Source organism: Kickxella alabastrina, assembly GCF_025024165.1.
Source record: "Kickxella alabastrina strain RSA 675 chromosome Unknown BX661scaffold_3, whole genome shotgun sequence".
Classification (NCBI taxonomy): domain Eukaryota; kingdom Fungi; phylum Kickxellomycota; class Kickxellomycetes; order Kickxellales; family Kickxellaceae; genus Kickxella; species Kickxella alabastrina.
In genome coordinates this window covers 410670-428885 of record NW_026251474.1, presented here as the reverse complement: position 1 = coordinate 428885, position 18216 = coordinate 410670, and the positions used below count along the sequence as shown (strand labels likewise).

Sequence of the window (18216 nt, the reverse complement as noted above, 5' to 3'; positions counted from 1 at the left end):
AGCATTGGTTGGTAGAAAAATATTACAACTCGAAAAATGCTTGCATCATTGTGATCTGTTCTTGTTTACGCTGATACAACCAGTGTGTAAACATAAACTTTGTCCCTGAATTTTTCGCCTGCTTACCCCTTATTTCTTAACAAACATGTTCCGTGCCATAAAACATTTTCGTTTCGTTTTGTGGCCGATAAATCTTTTTATTGTCGGACGATCTGCAAAAAGAAAATAAAGATGTGTTCCGCTTTCCGCATTTTCCGTTTTCTATGCCTCATCCGCCTGTCCGCCAGGATAAAAAAAGTGGCCTGATTTTTTGTTTTGCCCCCAACATGGTGATGAAATTATTTTGGAAAATGATGCTTATCACAACACACGAGCACGTGAAAAAACGCGTGCAGTTCAAGAAAAGGCTCGAAAGGTACAGAAGGCCGACAGCAGATCGAATACACTTTTGCTTTGGTTTGTCGGAATTTTTTTGATTGGACAGGCTATATTTTACCCCGACACACTTTGCGGCCATTGTGGTGGCTCATCGCATAACTGTCATTGCATGATGTGCCTTCAATGCCGCAATGACGAGCTGTCATGGCATTAACCAGATATATTTTATAGTTGTATTTAATTAACAGTAATACATTTCAGCCATCAAGATTTTGTATTATGTTTAAAGTTTTAATTTATTAGCCACATAGACCATCTATCAGCAACGGCTATCCATCGTTCATAATTGTGGAGCGGGTCTCCGGGTCGTCCTCAATAACCTTATATTGGTGTTGATGTCCTTGTGCATTACGAGCCTAATTGAACGTTCATTCTTGGTAAATATATGCAGATGTGTTTAGAATATTGCAAGAAAATAAGTAAAGGCAAGCATTGAGTTAAAAACAGGGAAAGACAAGAATGTCATTTTTATAATAATTGTGTCTGCTCAATTACAAAAAGTACAGAAAACCCTCAATTGGTGCGAAACAATTTTTTTACAAATTTGTGTAGAGGCAAGTGTGATTGATAATTGTTTAGATGGCGTATCATGCGGCTAGATAACAGCGTCAGAGAAGGCTTGTGTGTGATGCCACTTTGAGTAAATGAACGCCAAAATGCAAATGTATTACAGAAAGAAACCCAAAATAAAGCGTAGAGCACACAGGCTAACTGAATGGGCAGCGGAAAAACACTGACAAATATACTGGATGTTTTATTGCGGCAAAGGTAATTGTGTTAGAATATATGCTATTGTTTAAAAATACTCAAATATTCGCACACATACAAAACATAAAAATAAGCAAATCAAGTGGGGTCGTGTGCATTCAACACAATTAACTTTTATTTTGGGGAAATAGGATATGTAATATATGTATAGTGACACATCCACACCTGACATGCCGCATGTCAGCGTTCATTTTCGAATTGTGAAAGCATTTGTTGTTTGGGTAGCGACAAATCTAATCGCAGATCTTATATTTATTTAAAAATTGTTTGATGCTAGATTTCACGACGCGCAATAAAAAGCGATTTAGTGAATTGGAAGATACATTTTAAAAATTAAAATATGATACCAATGTGCCCACTCGCTTATTTGCGTTAGTTTGTAGACTTTACTTGCTTTTCCATCCTGCTTAACGGATCTATTTTCTTTCTTACCAAACCCAGTAATTTATTTTTTAAACCAAGTAGAGAATAAGTAGAAAATATTGTATGTTTTGAAAATATGAAAATAAAGCAAATAAAAGTGATTATTCGCTATGTGCAAATTGCTTCAATATTCTTTTGTTTCGACAAAGGTAGATACTCGTTTTGGGTGGCATTAGGCGCGCTTTTAAATTGACGACACAATAATATACACATGACTAATCGATCAACCAAAATTCAAATCAAATCAACATATTCGGGTTGTGATTCATTTGCATGGGTGTAAATTTTTGAGCAAAATTAGCACTAGCGAATACGTGCTGTTTTGCAATCAGACATAATTTGCCATTTCGTTTTTCTTTGGCACTTGGATTTCCTTTACACATACTTTAATACAAATAGCACGAGTAAAATGAGCGAAGAACTGAAGCTTAGAATTCTGAATAAGCTCGAGTCCGAGAACTCGATTGCCGATACCAAGACAGTCTTCGTGGACGTGTCTCCGGAGACGATTCTGGGCGCACTGAAGAGTCTCGAGAGCCAGGAGGTAATTCAAACAGGGCATTGGAACCAGGTTTTATTTTTACAATGCTAAGGGGGCGATGCTGCTAACTAGTCGAATTCACCCATTTTGTTGTGTAGAAGGTCAATTATAAGACGCTCACCACCGAGTTCTGGACAATTGAGGCTGAGGGCCAGGACCAGATTGACAACGGCAGCTACGAGGCGCGCATTTTCTACGCTGTGCCCGCGGGCGAAGAGGGAATTACCATTGCAGAGCTCAACTCGAAGTACGGAAAGGTGGCCAACCTGGGACAGGGCAAGGCCTTCCAGAACAAGTGGGTCAAGAAGAATGGATCCAGCATTGTGAGGCTTGTGGATTCTATTGTCGATCAGATCAAGGCTGACCTGGAAGTGGTTCAGGCCACTGGCACCCACCCGAACACCAATGTAATCAGGGACCTGAAGCGCCGCAGTTTGATCAAGCAGAACAAGGTCCTGTCATACTCTGTTAGCAAGGGCGCCAATTTCTCGACCGAGCTGAAGAAGCAGGCGACCGATTTGACTGTGGAGATGCTGCATAGCGGCGCGTGGAAGAATGCCGAGTTCAAAAAGTTCAACTTTGATTCGCTCGGCGTCAACCCCAGCGGCGGCCATCTGCACCCGTTAATGAAGGTGCGTGAGGAGTTCCGTCAGATCTTCTTTGATACCGGTTTCGAGGAGATGCCGACGAACGAATTTGTCGTGTCCTCGTTTTGGAACTTTGACGCGCTGTTTGTACCGCAGCAGCATGCGGCACGCGATCTCCAGGATACCTTCTTCCTGAAGGAACCCGCGGTGGCTACCGAGCTGCCTGAGTTCTGGGAGACGGTCAAGGACGTGCACGAGAAGGGCGGCTACGGCTCGATTGGATACCGGTACCCGTGGTCGCAGGAAGAGGCCAAGAAATTGGTGCTGCGCACGCACACCACTGCGGTCAGCTCCCAGATGCTGCATAAGTTGGCGCAGGAGCCGTACCGCCCGGCCAAGTACTTTTCGATTGACCGCGTGTACCGTAACGAGGCTGTCGACGCGACGCATCTAGCCGAGTTCCACCAGGTCGAGGGCATCATCGCCGATAAGAACATGTCGTTGGGAAGCCTGATTGCCTTTATGGACAGGTTCTTCCAGAAGATGGGCATCACAAAGCTGCGCTTCAAGCCCGCATACAACCCGTACACGGAGCCTAGTCTGGAGATCTTCTCCTGGCACGAGGGCCTCAATACCTGGGTTGAGATCGGAAACTCGGGCATGTTCCGGCCCGAGATGCTGCGCCCGCTTGGACTCGAAGAGGGCGTGCAGGTCGCCGGGTTTGGCCTGTCCCTGGAGAGGCCGACAATGATCAAGTATGGCGTTGACAACATCCGTGCGTTGGTCGGACACAAGGTCGACCTGGGCATGGTTGAGTCCAACCCCGCGTGCAGACTCGACAAGAAGATGGGCAAGGAGGTATTCCAGTCAGCTGTCGAGACCGCCAACTAGAGTGTTTATGTGTCAGTTTGTCTCTTTTTTAATCTTTTTTATTTCAACAAGACAAGTGACAGGTGGAATTTGTCGCATATATTTTTTATTTATCCATCTATTCATTCGCAGGTAAAACAAAACATCTTACTAGCCGAGCATGCTGTATCTTTGGCGGACGAACGCGGCCACAGTGTCTAGCTCCGCCTGTGCGTCGTACGCGGCCCAAGGCTCATGGTCGCGGATAGCACTGAACTCGTCAATCTCGCCCGTAATGTCGGAAAGCAGCATGTAGCTGTATCTGCTGCCATTCGGATAAAACCGGCGTACCAGGTTGCTGGTGTCCAGGACGCGGTAGTAGTTGCGCAGGACATGTGATGTGCGCTCCTCGCCCGCAATATAGACCGGGCGGCGCAACGCCACAGCCAGCGCCACTGAGGGAATGTCATCGGCGGTGGCTACCACACGTGAAGCAGTCGCCAAAACACCATCAGGCGATGGCTGTCCGGGCAGGGCATAATCCAGCACCTCAATGGCCATCGGCGAATACTCTGTGCCGTTGGAGTCAGCATGCGGGGCCTGCAATTTACCAATGAGCCGGGACTCTACCATTGATTTGATACCTCGGTGCATTGCGCTGGAGAGCAGTATGCGGATGGTAGTGGGTCGCGGGACATGCATCAAACCTTCAGCGAGCATATCGATGTCCTGGCTGAGCAGCTGAAATCCAGAGGGCTCGATGCCGCTACCAATGCACACAGCCAGCGAGCTCCCTCCCTCCTGCTTATCCCCCACCGGTTCCATAGCCGTAGCACCGCTTATTGGCAACATTGTGCTCACAGAGTTTTCGAGATTCGCCCTGGCGGGACCCAAGTGACGTAGCTTCATCTGATCCAAGCGCGACAGCACCAAGACGTCGATCTTGGACAGCTTCGTATCGGGCAGGCCCATGAAAACGGCAACAGTTTGGTTCTGAGTCCGGTGTTTGATTTCCAAAAGCGCAGGGAGTGTCTCTGCCGAGGCGGCAATGGCAATGGATGGGAGATCGTTACCCGTGGTTTCCTGCACATAGTGCAGCGGACCTGATGGTGCGGCGTGGAATATGGTGCGTAGGTTGGTCAGGTGTCGGTGCGCTGTTGGTAGCAGCCAGGTGCGCGAGGCCTGCTTTGTGTCGTAGTCTATTCCTAGAGTCTGGGCGAGGCGTGTGGTGCGGAGATCGTCCATGGGGTTACCGCTAGACAGAATCCAGGCCTTTGGCAGCAGCGTCGAGTGCCGCTCAGCCCGGTACCTCCGGATCGCCGCCATAGTCGTGCCACTGCGCTGTTGAAATGTGTGCTGGACTTTTGTTAAAATCATTTGATTTAGAGGAGAGTGGCGAGACAAAACGAGAGGTTAAGTGTAGTAAAGTTTAAAATGTAATGGCGAAAAAAACGTTTGCTGCCTAGCAGTAAAATTAAAATTATATTTTCAGTGAGCGGAAGGTTGGGCCAGGTCATTTTTGGTATTCCGCTCCTTATGGCCGTGGTCGATTTGAAAAATGCGCCGAAAATTGATATGGAACAAAAAATAAAACAAGTAGGAAAACGTTGGGTTGAGAGTAACTAAAAGAACGCAGCTGTCACCACAAGCGCAGCCAGCGCCGGCAATGAAAGCGCAGAGACGCCCCACACGGAAAGCTGGTGCGCAGCATGGCTCGTAGATTTAGTGGTCTTGTCGTCCCCATTAACCTCGGCCCCAGTCTCTGTGTCGTTCGGGTCGTCATTGTGGCACAAGCAAACGCCACCGTCAACGCAATCCATCGAGAACACACCGTACGAGCACATAGTGTTGCACTGGCTTTCAAACAGAATACATTGGCCGTATTCCAAAACCCCCCCGCTTCCCTTCGTTGCTGTGGTGACGCTGATTGGCAACGGGGTTCCCAGAACCGGCTGCTCGCCTCCGCCTCCACCGCCAGCCACTACACCGCCAGCGAACTGGGTTGTGATTGATGATGTAGTGGTATGGGCAACTAATGCCGCTGATTCCACATCCACGGTCGATATAGTCGCGCGTGTCGCAATGGACGCGTCTGACGAAGAATGGGTCGTGGACGGTAAGCTCGACACAATATTTGTCGTAGTTGATGTGCTAGTCACCAATGTGGGCACTGCGTCGCTGCTGACGGCTGACTTTGAAGAGGATGCGGGGTGGAAACGGCTCCGGCAATGGCACTCGTGGTGGCGATTGCCCAGGGCGAACAGCTGTGATGACAGCCGGTTCTGAGTCGATTTCTGCTGCTGTTGTTGCAGCAGGCGCAGCCGACACACTTGTGGAACGACTGCTCCAACACTAGAAGCAGCAGTCCCAGCCACTGGCTTGTGACCGATGCAGCGCCGCCGTTTTGACGCGGGTGCATGGTCCTGGCACGGCCAAACCGAGGTGCCTACAAGCAGGGCACTCAGTATGAGTGGTGTGGGTGAATTCGAGCAGCGCATTGAAACAAATAGTGTCGCGTGTAAATAAAAAATAAGACAATGGATGGGTTGTTAAAAGAGAGAAAGTCAAACATGAAAGAATGCAATAACAATCGATAGTTCGATACTGTCAAGTTCCTATTCAGAAATAAAACCTCAATTTTAATGTTTTCTTTTTGGGGACAGGCTAAAATGGCGGCATTCTTTTTGTTTTTAGCTCGATTTGACCGACTTTGATTTTATAGACTATAAAATCAAAGTTCCATGCACTTGGATCCAGCCAACCAGACAAAGAAAAAATACATGAAACCGAGCCACATATGCTTTAACACTTTTTTGCTAAGTGTCACATGAGTAAAATAATTAATTGAGTCGAGCTGGCAATCCACACATCACACGTCACACTTAAAGGGCGCTTTTCCAGCAGTGCATGACCGCGAAAATGCTGCGCATCGCGTGCCTCAATGCTATGCGTGTGCCTCTTCACAGAAGAAAGAAACAGCCTTCTTGAGTCTTTAAACAATACTTTTTTCTCCATTCAACTTAATTTACACGAATTTGTACTATTAATAATTTTTATTTGAATAGATAAAGCCCCACTTTTTTATTTTACACACTGCGGTTAACAACATATGTGGCCATCAACGTGGTCTTTTTCGTTGCCTTCATGGGCAGTGTCCAACTCGTTGCAGAAACGACTGGTCAAGTTTCTCTTGCGGCGAACCGTCGGTCAGTTCCTAAAGACCGAGCTCGACGACGAGAACTTGGACGTGCAGCTGAGCGGCGGGCAGCTGCGGTTAAAAACGTCCAGCTTTCCGAAGAGGCAAGTACATTGAATATTTTACACACACGCAAAGACAAACAAGGCTTTTTTGAATGTCCGCATCATTTGGCAACTAATATATTAAAGCTGGCTGCATTTCTTCTCATGGACTTGATGCGCCGTGTGAACTTTGATAAATCATAGGCTTTAAATGATGCAATTGTCGGATTGCCAGTGATTGTTTGCAGTGGAGCCATTGGTTCTATATCGGTATCCGTGCCCTGGACGCAGCTATGGACTGCGCACTGCGAAGTGCAGATTGACAACCTGGTGATCAAGGCACAGTTGGCCGACGATGAATTGCCGCTCGACAAAGACAGCGGCGAGGCTGAGGAGCACTGGATGGGCGGGAGGTCGCATATGGCTGAGTCAGTGGTCATGACCGAGGGCGGAGCGTCAATACTGGCGTCGTCGGTATTTATTGCCGACGACTTTTTGCGCGCCGAGACGCTGGCTACGGGTCCAAGGATGAGATGTTTATAAACAAGGATGTGGAGCGGCTTGTGGCAAATGCGCACGAGGAGAGGGCGCAATACTACCGTGCGTCGCTCGGCTCGGGCGAGGCCAGACAGCAAGGAAGGCGCTCATTTGCGGTTGATGCGGACGATGAAGACGTGTTTGAAGACTGTACTGATAATTTACCGCTGCCACCTGGGTCGCCAGGGGGATCTGTGCGCGGACTGCAGGTGGTCAGTGAAATGGTCGATCGTATAATCTCGGCGGTAAACATCCGCGTGCACAATATCACCGTTGAGTGTCTCGTTGTCACACGCGATGAGAACACGGGCGAGACAGCCAACGCTACACTCAAGCTCAGCGTGGCCAGCATTGACTTTGTAGATGATCGAAGCAGTACAGAGCGCAAGTCGGGTGTGGCAAGGAGTCCGGCGGCAAGGGCAATATAAGTGGGGACGGCTCTGGCAGCGACCGCGACCATCCAGTGGGCATCGAGTACAGGTTATTGAGTACCGCACTTTGTTCAAATTGTTGGAGATAAAGGGCCTGCGAGTGTCGCTGCTTTCAGACACAGTGCCGAAGTACCGATCATTTCGCTCTTGGGGACGCCGATATCGCGCATCTCCGGATCCACCGTCGCATGCCCTTTTCTGAGCTGGCACCGGTGAGGCCCAGCAATGGTGGCAGCAGTGGTAGCGGCGGTCGCCCAAAGTCGGCTAATGGAAGTGAGTCCTTGTACATGGGACCCATGCCCGGAGAGTTCCGCGAGGCTAAGGCTGCGTCTCCCCACATCTCGCCTACCCGGCAACGTATGCACAGGGCAGCAGTGGTACGCGTGCACGCAACGCAGTTGGCGAGGAGGCCACGACCAGTGGGTGGGACGTATCGGTGGAAATAGGCGACGTGGTGTGCATCCTGACCAAAGACCAGCTCCAGTCCATTTTGGCCATCGCCCACACAGCCGCGCCGCTGCTAAGCTAGCGTCTGAGCGGCAAGACGTGAAGCACCGCTATCAGGCCAAATTTGGCGACAAATTGTCCGAGCCCGCTGCGGGCACCCTGCCGCAGCTGGCGCGGTGGATCAGCGTCAAGTGCAGGCACTTGTATGTAGCTGTAGTTCCTCACGCGCCAACCGAAGCTCTGAAAAATTGGCAGGACTGCACCAGCCTGGCTGTTCTGAGGCTGAACCTCGAGGCCACCAAGCACCTGGGGCTGTATGTAAAAGGTGTTGGCGCCAAATGGGAGTGATACCCGCATCAGCAACTAGAATCGAGTCGAGTGCGTCAACCGAGCATGTGGGCACTGAGTTCTGGGCGGCTGCGACCCGCCAGACCACCTCTGGCGGCGCTTTCCAAACGGCGACGATAACCGCATATATGCAAAGCGTCAGCGTGTACGACAGCGATCCCGAGTCCCACCCTGTGTTCCGGCCCCTGGTGACCATTGACCGCTCACTGGCCGCGCCCGAATACCAGCGCCACGAGAAGAGGGCGTTTGCCGAGCACACCAGGCGCAATTCAGATAAGTATGACGTATGGATGTGCACGTCAGAGTCGGATCCCGTGCTTACAGTTAACGTTGGCCCCATCATTGTTGTGCTGGATAAGGAGCTCGCTGACAGACTGGCTATATACCAGGAGCTTATTGTCGGCATGCTGTCCACAGAGCCCACCGCAGAGCCCACCGCAGAGCACATCCACAATAGGGGTTCCCACACATTTGCTGACAATGCCTATGGTGGCAGCGACGTGGCTAGGTCCATCGAGGACCTAATGAGCAATATCCAGATCCAGGCAAAGCACAAGATGCCATTGAGCATTGCTGTGTGCAGTCCACTGATTCGCACGTGGATCCGGCTGCCCGGGACAACGGCAAATAGCGGAAAAAGGACGGGGCGCGGACCTCCCAGACCGGCTCTCGCACCTCCAAACACGATGTTCCAGCGCCAGGCCACTTTTGCATTGATGCTGTCGATGCTGTGATCACCAACGTGGTCAACGGCACTGCGGCCAGCACCCAGTCCCAAAACGACGTTCCCGAGGGACATTTACGCCATCCGCACATTCAAGAGCTCCTCGAGTCGCGCAAGAGCGTGGCTGGATCGGGCATTCGCGTCGAATGCGAAGCCCTAGACATATCTGTACAGTCGATAGAGGGCGATAGCGCAATAGACCACATAGCTTCAGTGCGCGGGCCATCGTCCGCTGCCGAGTCCTTCCACGAGGCAGTCTCGATTCCGCGCCCACACATCGAAATCACCACAGTGGCGAAGAGTGGGCGCCAGACTCCGGACCGCGACTCGGCGGAGCAGTTTGGTCGTCGTCCACCGGCTTTTGACGCGTTTTCGGTTGTCGACGACAACATCAGGGTGCGCATGGCGCCCGAGTCAGAACTGACAACGTCGCTCAAGTTCGAACGTCTGGCTGTCGCGCTGTCACGCTTGGTCGTGTCTTGCCATCTACCCGAGACCGAGATTTCGCTTGGGCGGGCCACTTACCAGCGGCTAAATGCCGTAATCAACGACTTTATGCTGTGGCAGTCGATCCAGGAGGAAGCCAGGGCGATTGCTGCTGCTGCTGCTGCTGTCCAGCACACGTATGATACGCCTGCTTATGCTACCAGTACAACCGACGATAGGACTGAGCTCGGCGTATCGGTGCTCGTCGACATGCCGCAGATGGTTGCGCGGATAAATACTACCGACACTTACAGCGCCGAAATTCCCGGAGCCGCAAGCGAGTCGCAGAGGGTCCGGCTGAGCAACACGCAGGCGTTCATATCCAACGCAATCATTGAGAAGGGCCGTATGTACGTCAGCGTCGAGTCAAACCAAGTGCGTCTGTCGTCGTTTGTGAACGAATTAGAGGTTGGCGCTGTGCTTAGCCATTCCTTTGCCACGCCTGAGTCACCGATATTCACGCCCCAGCTATCGCTCTATATGCTGACGTCGCCAAAAATCACCGAAGAGTCTGAGGTTGTGCTTAAGACCTCGTGGACAACCGTAGACTACCAGAATGACTCCACGTGCTTGCGCAACCTGGAGGCGTTCTTCAGCTCGCCGGGCACATCTGGACTGGTACAGCCGCCGCCCAAGCCCATGCGTCTGTCGCTCAATGTCCAGAATTCGTCGCTCATGTGGACTCCTGCCGGTGACCCGAGTATATGCGGTGCTGCGCTGTCGCTGGATAGCTTGGCCGTAATTGTCGGCATTAACTCGCCGGCTCCTGCCCGAGACCGTGAAGAGCTGCACTACTATATCGAGGGTCTGTCCATTTTCGCAAAGTCAACCGACTCGCTGGCCAACGCGGCGGTCGACGTGTCGAGCGACGCCTGGGTGTCCACGGGTAGGTTCTGGAAGGACCATGGATATGCGGTGCTAGTGCACATGGATATGGTCGATGTGGCATCGAGGTCAAAAGAAGGCGAGGACGGTCCGCTGATTGATCTGAAGTTGTACAGCGAGGCCCTCGTCTTGGACGCCTGCGCGGACTCTGTCAGCTCTCTGCCTCTCCTCATCCAGGGCCTCATTGCCGATCTCACGGGCAGCGCGGGCAGACAAGCGTCGGAGACCAAGAGATCAAACAAGACCCGGGTTTTCAGTCCGCAGATGCTGGGAAAGACGTCCGATGACATTTTTGGCGACGTCGACAACGACACTTTTGCCATGGCGCCGCTGCCCCCGACCGCGTCAAAGGTCGCCTACGCCGGCAGGCCGCATTCGCACAGGTCATCGCGTTTATCCGGCGACTACCGCAACAGCTTTACAGACGACTTTGAGAATGGCCGCGACAATATCAGCGCCCTAGCCATGGAGGAGTATTTTGCACCGCACGTGCCGCCAGATGAGGTCGAAGAGTACGAGGTGGTCGGTGGCGGCAGAGTTCTGTCACCAGCATCGACGATGCAGCCGATGTATTCGCGCCGCAGTTCACAGCATCAACAGCCAACCTTGCCGAGCCGAAGGAGCTCCAACGTATCTGCCACTGCGAGACAGCCACTGGACATCAAGCGGGACAGCAAGGGTAAATCGGCCAGCAAGACTCTAGCTGGAAGCACAGGAAACGCTTCTGTTGGTGTTGCTGGCGGTCGCAGCCGCAGTTATAGTTTTGGCGATGACGACGACGAAGACTTTGACCTGCAGGACTATGTTAATATGGACAGCGACAGCGACATGCTTTCTGAAGAAGAGGAGGCAGAGTATCGTTCAGAGTTTGCAGCCTCAGCAAAGAGCCAGCCCTTCCAGTTGCAAAGCCGCTTTTCAGGGCAGCATGTCAACGCCGGCGGCTCCGTTCTTTTAGAGCCAGAGCGCCCATCGCCCGCGCTCAGGTCGCCAAAGCCAAAGTCGCTCGCTGGCGGTTTTCTTCCGAGCGCCAGGATCCTCGACGGTATCCCGGCTATACACGGAAGTATCTCTGGAAGCGGCCGCGGTGAGTCGGTCAAGGTCACCGCGCTTCCAGAAGAAGAAGATATCGGCGAGCTGGGCGACAATGATAAGGGTGACGTATTGGCAGGCGATGGCACATCGTTGCTAGATGGCAGTGCGTTTGAGCTCATCGAGGACTACTTTAAGGCGCCTGCACCCGGCGACACGGAATCTGACGACGACGGGAGTGGGTTGGCAGCTGACGGCAACAACCATATCATCTGCTTGACTGTCGACGTTGCCCGCGTAGAAGTGAATTTGTATTCAGGCCAGGACTGGTACGTTTCGGCAGAGCAGCCCGTGCGCAGCTCTCCAGTCGTGCCGGGATACATGGCATCATACATGGACGACTACAACGATTCTGCCAGCGTTGCAATGGGTGGGTACAGCGAGTCACTAAATGGCCGGGTGTCTGCAAGTATGCCCGAGTCCAGGGGCCCGCTGGGTTACCGCAGCAGCCCGCTAGCCTCTCCGCGCTCGCCGCGAAAGCAAAGCCGCCAGCCCGGAAGACCCGCACGTCGGTCCGCCAAGCCCAAGATCGAACTGCGCGCGACGCATGTGCACGCCGAGTACAAGCAGTTTTCAGAGGACTCGGCGACAGCGTACGATCTGGGGCTGAATGTTGGAATGCTGGAAATCCTGGACCAGCTCGAGTCATCCGAGTGGTCCAAGTTCCTCACTCGCCGCCGCGACGCCAAAACCGGCCTCCCTTCGACCTTGCACTCACTGGCGACCACCCGCAACCGCGACTTGCTCACGAAGGGCACTTCCGACTCTGATCGCGTGACCAGCAGCTATATGCGGCGCCAGAGATCGGGCAGATGGCCGGACAGCAACTCAGGGCCAATGATTTGCATACGGGTGGAGTCCGTGCGACCCTACGCCACGCTGGTGACCGAGGAGCTGCGCGTCGACGTCGAGATCAGTCCTCTGCGGTGCTATATCCACCAGGACGCGCTGGATTTCTTGATTGCGTTCTTCGAGACGTCTGAGCGGCATTCTGCCATTCTAGCGAATATCAAGCGGGCGCAGGAGCAGGCCATGACTCCCGAAGTGGCACCCAGCCAGAGAGGGGGTGCAGCAGGTGCGCATAGGGCGGGCGTCTTTGGAAAGCGCAGGGCGAGCTCTGTCAATCACCCGTACTTCCAGATTGTCCGCATTGCTCCTATCAATGTCATATTTGACTACAAGCCCCGGCGACTGCGCACAGTTTCTGGAAGCGGTGGTTCCTCTTCTGCTGCGGCTTCTGGCGTGCAGTCGGGTGCTGGAGTGGCAGGCGGCATGTCATCGTCGCCGTCAGCAGCCGCTACCGGCACATTGCCAAAGGCCGGGACTTCCTTGTCTTCGTCACGCAAGCCCGTCGAGTTGCTCAACTTTTTCCCGCTGGAGGACGCCGAGATGACGCTGAACACGGTCAAGGTGCGCGGAGTCGCCGGCATGTCCAAGCTCATCAGAGAGCTGGGCAGTTCCTGGCTGCCACACCTGACGCAGACGCAGATTCCCGGCGTGGTGTCGGGCATGACGCCGCTGCGATCGCTGGTCAATATTGGTTCGGGCATGGCCGATTTGGTGATCCTACCCCTGGAGCAGTACCGCAAGGATGGGCGTCTGGTGCAGGGAATCAAGCGGGGCGCAAAGTCCTTTGCCAGGACTACTGCAATGGAAGCCATCCAGCTGGGCGCCAAGGTCGCGATTAACGCACAGACGCTGCTCGAGCAAGCCGGTGACATTCTTAACGTTGACGTGGCTAGCGGCGAGTCTAGCAACCCGAACTCGCACGACGGCCGGCTCGACGGCACACACTCTCCGCATGGCGCCGACCAGCAGCCGCACATTGTGGTCGATCTGGCGGACTGGCCGGATTATATGTCGGCGGACGGGCACGGAAGCTTGGCAGGCACAGAGCACAGCGCGAGCATTGCCGGCGGTAGCGGGGGGCGGCGGATCAGCTTCAACAAGAGCAAATACGCGCGGCAGCCGGAGAACCTGAGCGAGGGCATGCGCCAGGCATACATGAGATTGCGCAGCAATGTTGGCGACGCTGTGCAGACCATATTGGCCATTCCGGTGGTTGTGCAGGAGAGCGAGGCGGACGGCTACCTGGACGATAATGGTGTTCCTGGGAGATCGCCGGTGCATGGGTCGGTCAGGGCAGTGGTGCGTGCGGTGCCGGTGGCTGTGTTGAAGCCCATGATCGGTGCCACTGAGGCGGTCTCGAAAACGCTGCTGGGCCTGCGCAACACCATGGAGCCTGCGCGCCGGGGCCAGCTCGAGGACAAGTACAAGAGCCGCAGCCTGAACGCCAAGAAGAGCTATCCGTCTTGAACCTCGGTCCGCTTGCTTTTGTGTGTGTTTCAAATTGCCATTATTTGATTAATTAATCATTGCTGATTTTCTTATCCCCGCATCTTTTTTTTGCTGTTAAAAATGGCGTGTTTTAGTCTCATTTATCAGCCCAAGATAATAGGGTGCAAAACAGCAGTCAAAGCTTGGCCCAGACAGTAATAGTAAAAAATGTGAGTACGCTTCAATTCCACATTTATTTCTTTTCCGATTTTCTTAAAAAAAACAAAGGGTACACATTTCGAATTGCGAACTGGGATTCTGAATCAACACAACACACAGCGCCGATAAGACCAACAAAGGCCCGCACGAACGCTTTCTTTCCCAAACACGCACCACCAAAACTGAATTCGCCGCTTTTGACCTCGTGTACTTCTTTGACCTTGTAGAGCAAATTCCAGATACTTGTAACAACATAGACAAAATGTTCAACGCCGTCCGCCGTAACCTTATCAGCAAGGTCGCACCCGTTGCCCGTGCCGGTCTTGTCCGCCCCGCCCAGCGCTCGTTCACTGCGCCGCTGTCCGCCTGAGTAAGTCACACAAACGCACATGAGAATATAATGGGGGAGTTCTTGTAAGCAGAATGACCTCTAGGCGCATTTCCGCACAAAGCGAACTAGCAAGAGTTTACTTAAAGACCTCATGTATTTCCCCTCCTTTTCCTCACTTTTTTCTCCCCTTGTGTTTTTTACTCTTGTCTAGGCGATAACCACGACGCACCGATTATCCAGGGCCCCGGAGCTCCCGCCGGCCGTACCCCGACTGACTTTGATCAGTCCACGGGTTACGATCGTGCCGAGCACTTGGCCGCTCTCGAGGGCAAGGAGTTCTTCGACATGGGTCCTCTTGAGTTGACCAAGAAGGGCACCAAGGCTGAGCCCACGATTGTTCCCTCGGGCGCCGAGTCTCGCATTGTCGGGTGCTGCGGTGCTCCCGGTGAGGATCATGAGCTGATCTGGCTGGTCATTGAGCGCGAGCATGCGTTTGATCGTTGCCCCGAGTGCGGCAATGTGTACAAGCTTTCGGACAAGGGATTCGACCCTGAGAACCTGGGCACTGCCAACCACCACCACGACCATTAATGAGAGCTGAGAGGGGTTCTCTTTAAATTTTTTTAAATAATTCATTCTGAAACTGACTTTTCATCTTATCGAAAGCTTGAAGCATGTAAATTATCGAGTATAAATGAATATATTCGATTTGATTGCTCATGCTTCGAGCCGACTGTACACATATGAGCTTGCCCCCAGTATGTATGTGTTTGTGTTAGTTGATAATTTTTTAAATAAAGTTTTTCCTTTTATAAATTGACAAAAACAATGACAGAGATTGAAGAATGAAAGAGAAAAAGATACAAGCACATACGGGCCAAATAAAAGCCGCGCGCGCTGTCTAATCAACTTTTATATAAAAATAAGAAAAAAAGACAGACGCGCACACTTTAGACCCGTGCGGGCTCAAACCTTAGAACCTCACTCCTTAACGGCGACCACGCTGGTTGTTGTTGGCGGCGGCAAAGGCACGCTTGAACACGAGCTCCAGCTTCCTCTGAGCGGCGTTGATGGCCGACTTGTCGGAGGTGGCGGCGTTGGTGTCGAGCCACTCCATGGTCTCGGCAAGGGCGGTCTCAAGAGCCTCACGGTCCTTGTTCTTCAGGCGGGCACCAACGCTAATGTCAGAGATGGTGGACTCGATCTGGTGGATCGAAGCCTCGAGGTTGTTCTTAGCCTGGATGGCCTCCTCGCGACCCTTGTCCTCCTCCTTGAACTTCTCGGCGTCGTTAACCATGCGCTCAATGTCAGCAGCCGAAAGATGGCCGGTGGCGTTGGAGATGGTGATGTTGGCCTTGCGGCCCGAGGCCTTGTCAACGGCGGTGACCTTAAGGATACCATTGGCGTCAATGTCGAAGGTGACCTCAAGCTCGGGGACACCGCGGGGGGCGGGGATAATGCCGTTAAGCTCGAAGTTGCCGAGGCTGTTGTTGTCCTTGGTCATGGGGCGCTCACCCTCGAAGACAGGGAACTCAACGTGGGTCTGGTTGTCGGCGCAGGTGGTGAAGACACGCTGCTTGTTGGTGGGGATGGGGGTGTTGCGGGGAACAACGACACCCATGACACCGCCCTGCATCTCGACACCGAGGGAGAGGGGCACGACGTCGAGCAGGAGCAGGTCGTCGGTCTTGGAAGCATCAGCGGTACCGGTAAGAACGGCACCCTGAACGGCGGCACCGTGGGCAACAGCCTCATCGGGGTTGATGGACTTGTTCAGCTCCTTGCCGTCAAAGAACTCCTGCAGCAGGGACTGGACCTTGGGGATACGGGTGGAGCCACCAACAAGGACAATGTCATCAACCTGGTTCTTGGCAATGCCCGAGTCCTTGAGGACCTGAGCAACGGGGTCGATGGTCTTCTGGAAGTGGGTGGAGTTAAGCTCCTCGAACTTGGCACGGGTGATGGTGGCCTGGTAGTCGACACCGTCGAACAGCGAGTCAACCTCAATGGTGGTACGGGCCAGCGACGAGAGAGTGCGCTTGGCACGCTCGCACGCGGTGCGCAGACGGCGCAGGGCGCGGGCATCACCGGAGATGTCCTTGTCGTGCTTGCGCTTGAAGTCCTCCTTGAAGTACTCAACGAGGGTGTTGTCGAAATCCTCACCACCAAGGTGAGTGTCACCAGCGGTGGCCTTGACGGAGAAGATACCGCCGGCAATAGTCAAAAGCGACACATCGAAGGTTCCTCCTCCGAGATCGAAGATGAGGACCTTGCGCTCCTCCTTCTGCTTGGAGTCCAGACCGTAGGCAATGGCAGCGGCGGTGGGCTCGTTGATGATACGCAGGACATCCATGCCCGAGATGGTACCAGCATCCTTGGTGGCGTTACGCTGAGCGTCGTTGAAATAGGCGGGGACGGTGATAACGGCCTTCTTGACGGTCTTGCCAAGCTTGGCCTCGGCGACCTCCTTCATCTTGATGAGGACCATGGCGGAGATCTCCTGGGGGGAGTAAGTCTTGGTCTCGCCCTGGAACTGAACCTCAATGTAGGGCTGCTCGTTCTTCTCGACAACCTTGAACGGCCAGTTCTGGGCATCACGCTTGACCGAGGGCTCATCGAAGCGACGACCGATAAGGCGCTTGGCATCGAAGACGGTGTTGTGGGGGTTCATGGCCGACTGGTTCTTGGCGGCATCACCGACAAGGCGCTCGGTGTCAGCGAAAGCAACGTACGAGGGAGTGGTACGGTTACCCTGCTCGTTAGCAATGATCTCAACACGCTCACCCTCCCAGACGGCAACGCAAGAGTAGGTGGTACCAAGATCGATACCGATAGCACCCGAGAACTCAGACATTGTTTTAATTTTTATAATGTAAGAAAAAAGTGTAAAGTGCTAAACTAAAGAGCAAATTATAAAAGGAGGGATGTAGAGAAGAGAAAAACAGTTTTGCTGTGGGACAGAAATGGCTGAAAAGTTTGTTGCGTTTTTTTCCTATTCTTTTTTTTTTCTTCCTTCGCAAGGGGGCCGTGGTTAGGTTGGGCGGTTTTTTCTCTTGCTTTTGCTCTCTTCCTCCGTCGCCACTCTATCTTTTGGAAATTGAGGATCACCAAGAAAAAAAAGAAAAAATTTTCAATGCGTCCCAACAAAATCAAGCAAGCGTTGATTGGGGTTGGCGCAAATTGATAAATTACGCCTTTCTTTTTGTTTTTTGGTTGGCTTGTCCCCCCTCTTCCGTTTGTCATGGATGGTTTTTTTTGAGTTTGGCCAATTGGCGCGTGTTATTTTAGGTTTTTTATTTTACTAGTGTTTTGTCATCAGCGCTCAGAAAGCGTTATTTTTATTTTGTTGAGCCAGCATGGTCTAGTCGCTATCGCTGACCTCGTCACTGCGCTGGGTCTCGCTACCATTACTGTCGCTACCATAATCACTGTCGCTGACGACGTCTTTGGCAGATGAATAGTACGATGGGTCATCGTGAATCACGAACGCGTCAGAACCAATGTGCTTACAGCAGAATCAGAATCAGAATTAGAGAAATCAACGGAGTCAGTCTTTCCACAAAAGGGGGCGACAGCACACCGCTGGAGCCATTGTG

The 18216-nt window shown here is 52.6% G+C and overlaps 7 protein-coding genes across 7 annotated transcripts; 4 read left to right on the top strand and 3 right to left on the bottom strand.

The window, feature by feature from the left end:
* Positions 1-2038: 2038 nt before the first annotated feature.
* Positions 2039-3648, top strand: BX661DRAFT_168876 (phenylalanyl-tRNA synthetase; the record flags this gene model as incomplete). Its single annotated transcript, XM_051533475.1, has 2 exons — positions 2039-2173; positions 2269-3648. The coding sequence occupies 2 exons, from the start codon at positions 2039-2041 to the stop codon at positions 3646-3648; spliced, it is 1515 nt and encodes a 504-aa protein (XP_051394134.1).
* Positions 3649-3777: 129 nt separating this feature from the next.
* Positions 3778-4932, bottom strand: BX661DRAFT_196258 (uncharacterized protein; the record flags this gene model as incomplete). Its single annotated transcript, XM_051538039.1, has 1 exon — positions 3778-4932. One exon carries the CDS (start codon positions 4930-4932, stop codon positions 3778-3780), a length of 1155 nt encoding a protein of 384 aa, XP_051394133.1.
* A 136-nt stretch (positions 4933-5068) lies between these two features.
* Positions 5069-6206, bottom strand: BX661DRAFT_177459 (uncharacterized protein). Its single transcript, XM_051534641.1, has one exon. It carries the CDS (start codon positions 6102-6104, stop codon positions 5229-5231), a length of 876 nt encoding a protein of 291 aa, XP_051394132.1. The 5' UTR covers positions 6105-6206; the 3' UTR covers positions 5069-5228.
* Positions 6207-8221: 2015 nt separating this feature from the next.
* BX661DRAFT_64763 (uncharacterized protein) lies at positions 8222-9539 on the top strand. The gene has a single exon (XM_051539364.1). The coding sequence runs from the start codon at positions 8600-8602 to the stop codon at positions 9341-9343; it is 744 nt and encodes a 247-aa protein (XP_051394131.1). The 5' UTR covers positions 8222-8599; the 3' UTR covers positions 9344-9539.
* Positions 9540-12204: 2665 nt separating this feature from the next.
* BX661DRAFT_160316 (ATG C terminal domain-containing protein) lies at positions 12205-14241 on the top strand (the record flags this gene model as incomplete). Its single annotated transcript, XM_051533303.1, has 4 exons — positions 12205-12567; positions 12685-12837; positions 12898-12993; positions 13111-14241. 4 exons carry the CDS (start codon positions 12205-12207, stop codon positions 14107-14109), a joined length of 1611 nt encoding a protein of 536 aa, XP_051394130.1. The 3' UTR covers positions 14110-14241.
* A 310-nt stretch (positions 14242-14551) lies between these two features.
* On the top strand, positions 14552-15211 carry BX661DRAFT_196255 (cytochrome c oxidase subunit VB-domain-containing protein; the record flags this gene model as incomplete). The annotated part of the gene is made up of 3 exons (XM_051538038.1): positions 14552-14603; positions 14630-14659; positions 14832-15211. 3 exons carry the CDS (start codon positions 14552-14554, stop codon positions 15209-15211), a joined length of 462 nt encoding a protein of 153 aa, XP_051394129.1.
* Positions 15212-15608: 397 nt separating this feature from the next.
* BX661DRAFT_140202 (heat shock 70 kDa protein 2) lies at positions 15609-17474 on the bottom strand (the record flags this gene model as incomplete). Its single annotated transcript, XM_051532828.1, has 1 exon — positions 15609-17474. One exon carries the CDS (start codon positions 17472-17474, stop codon positions 15609-15611), a length of 1866 nt encoding a protein of 621 aa, XP_051394128.1.
* Positions 17475-18216: the final 742 nt, after the last annotated feature.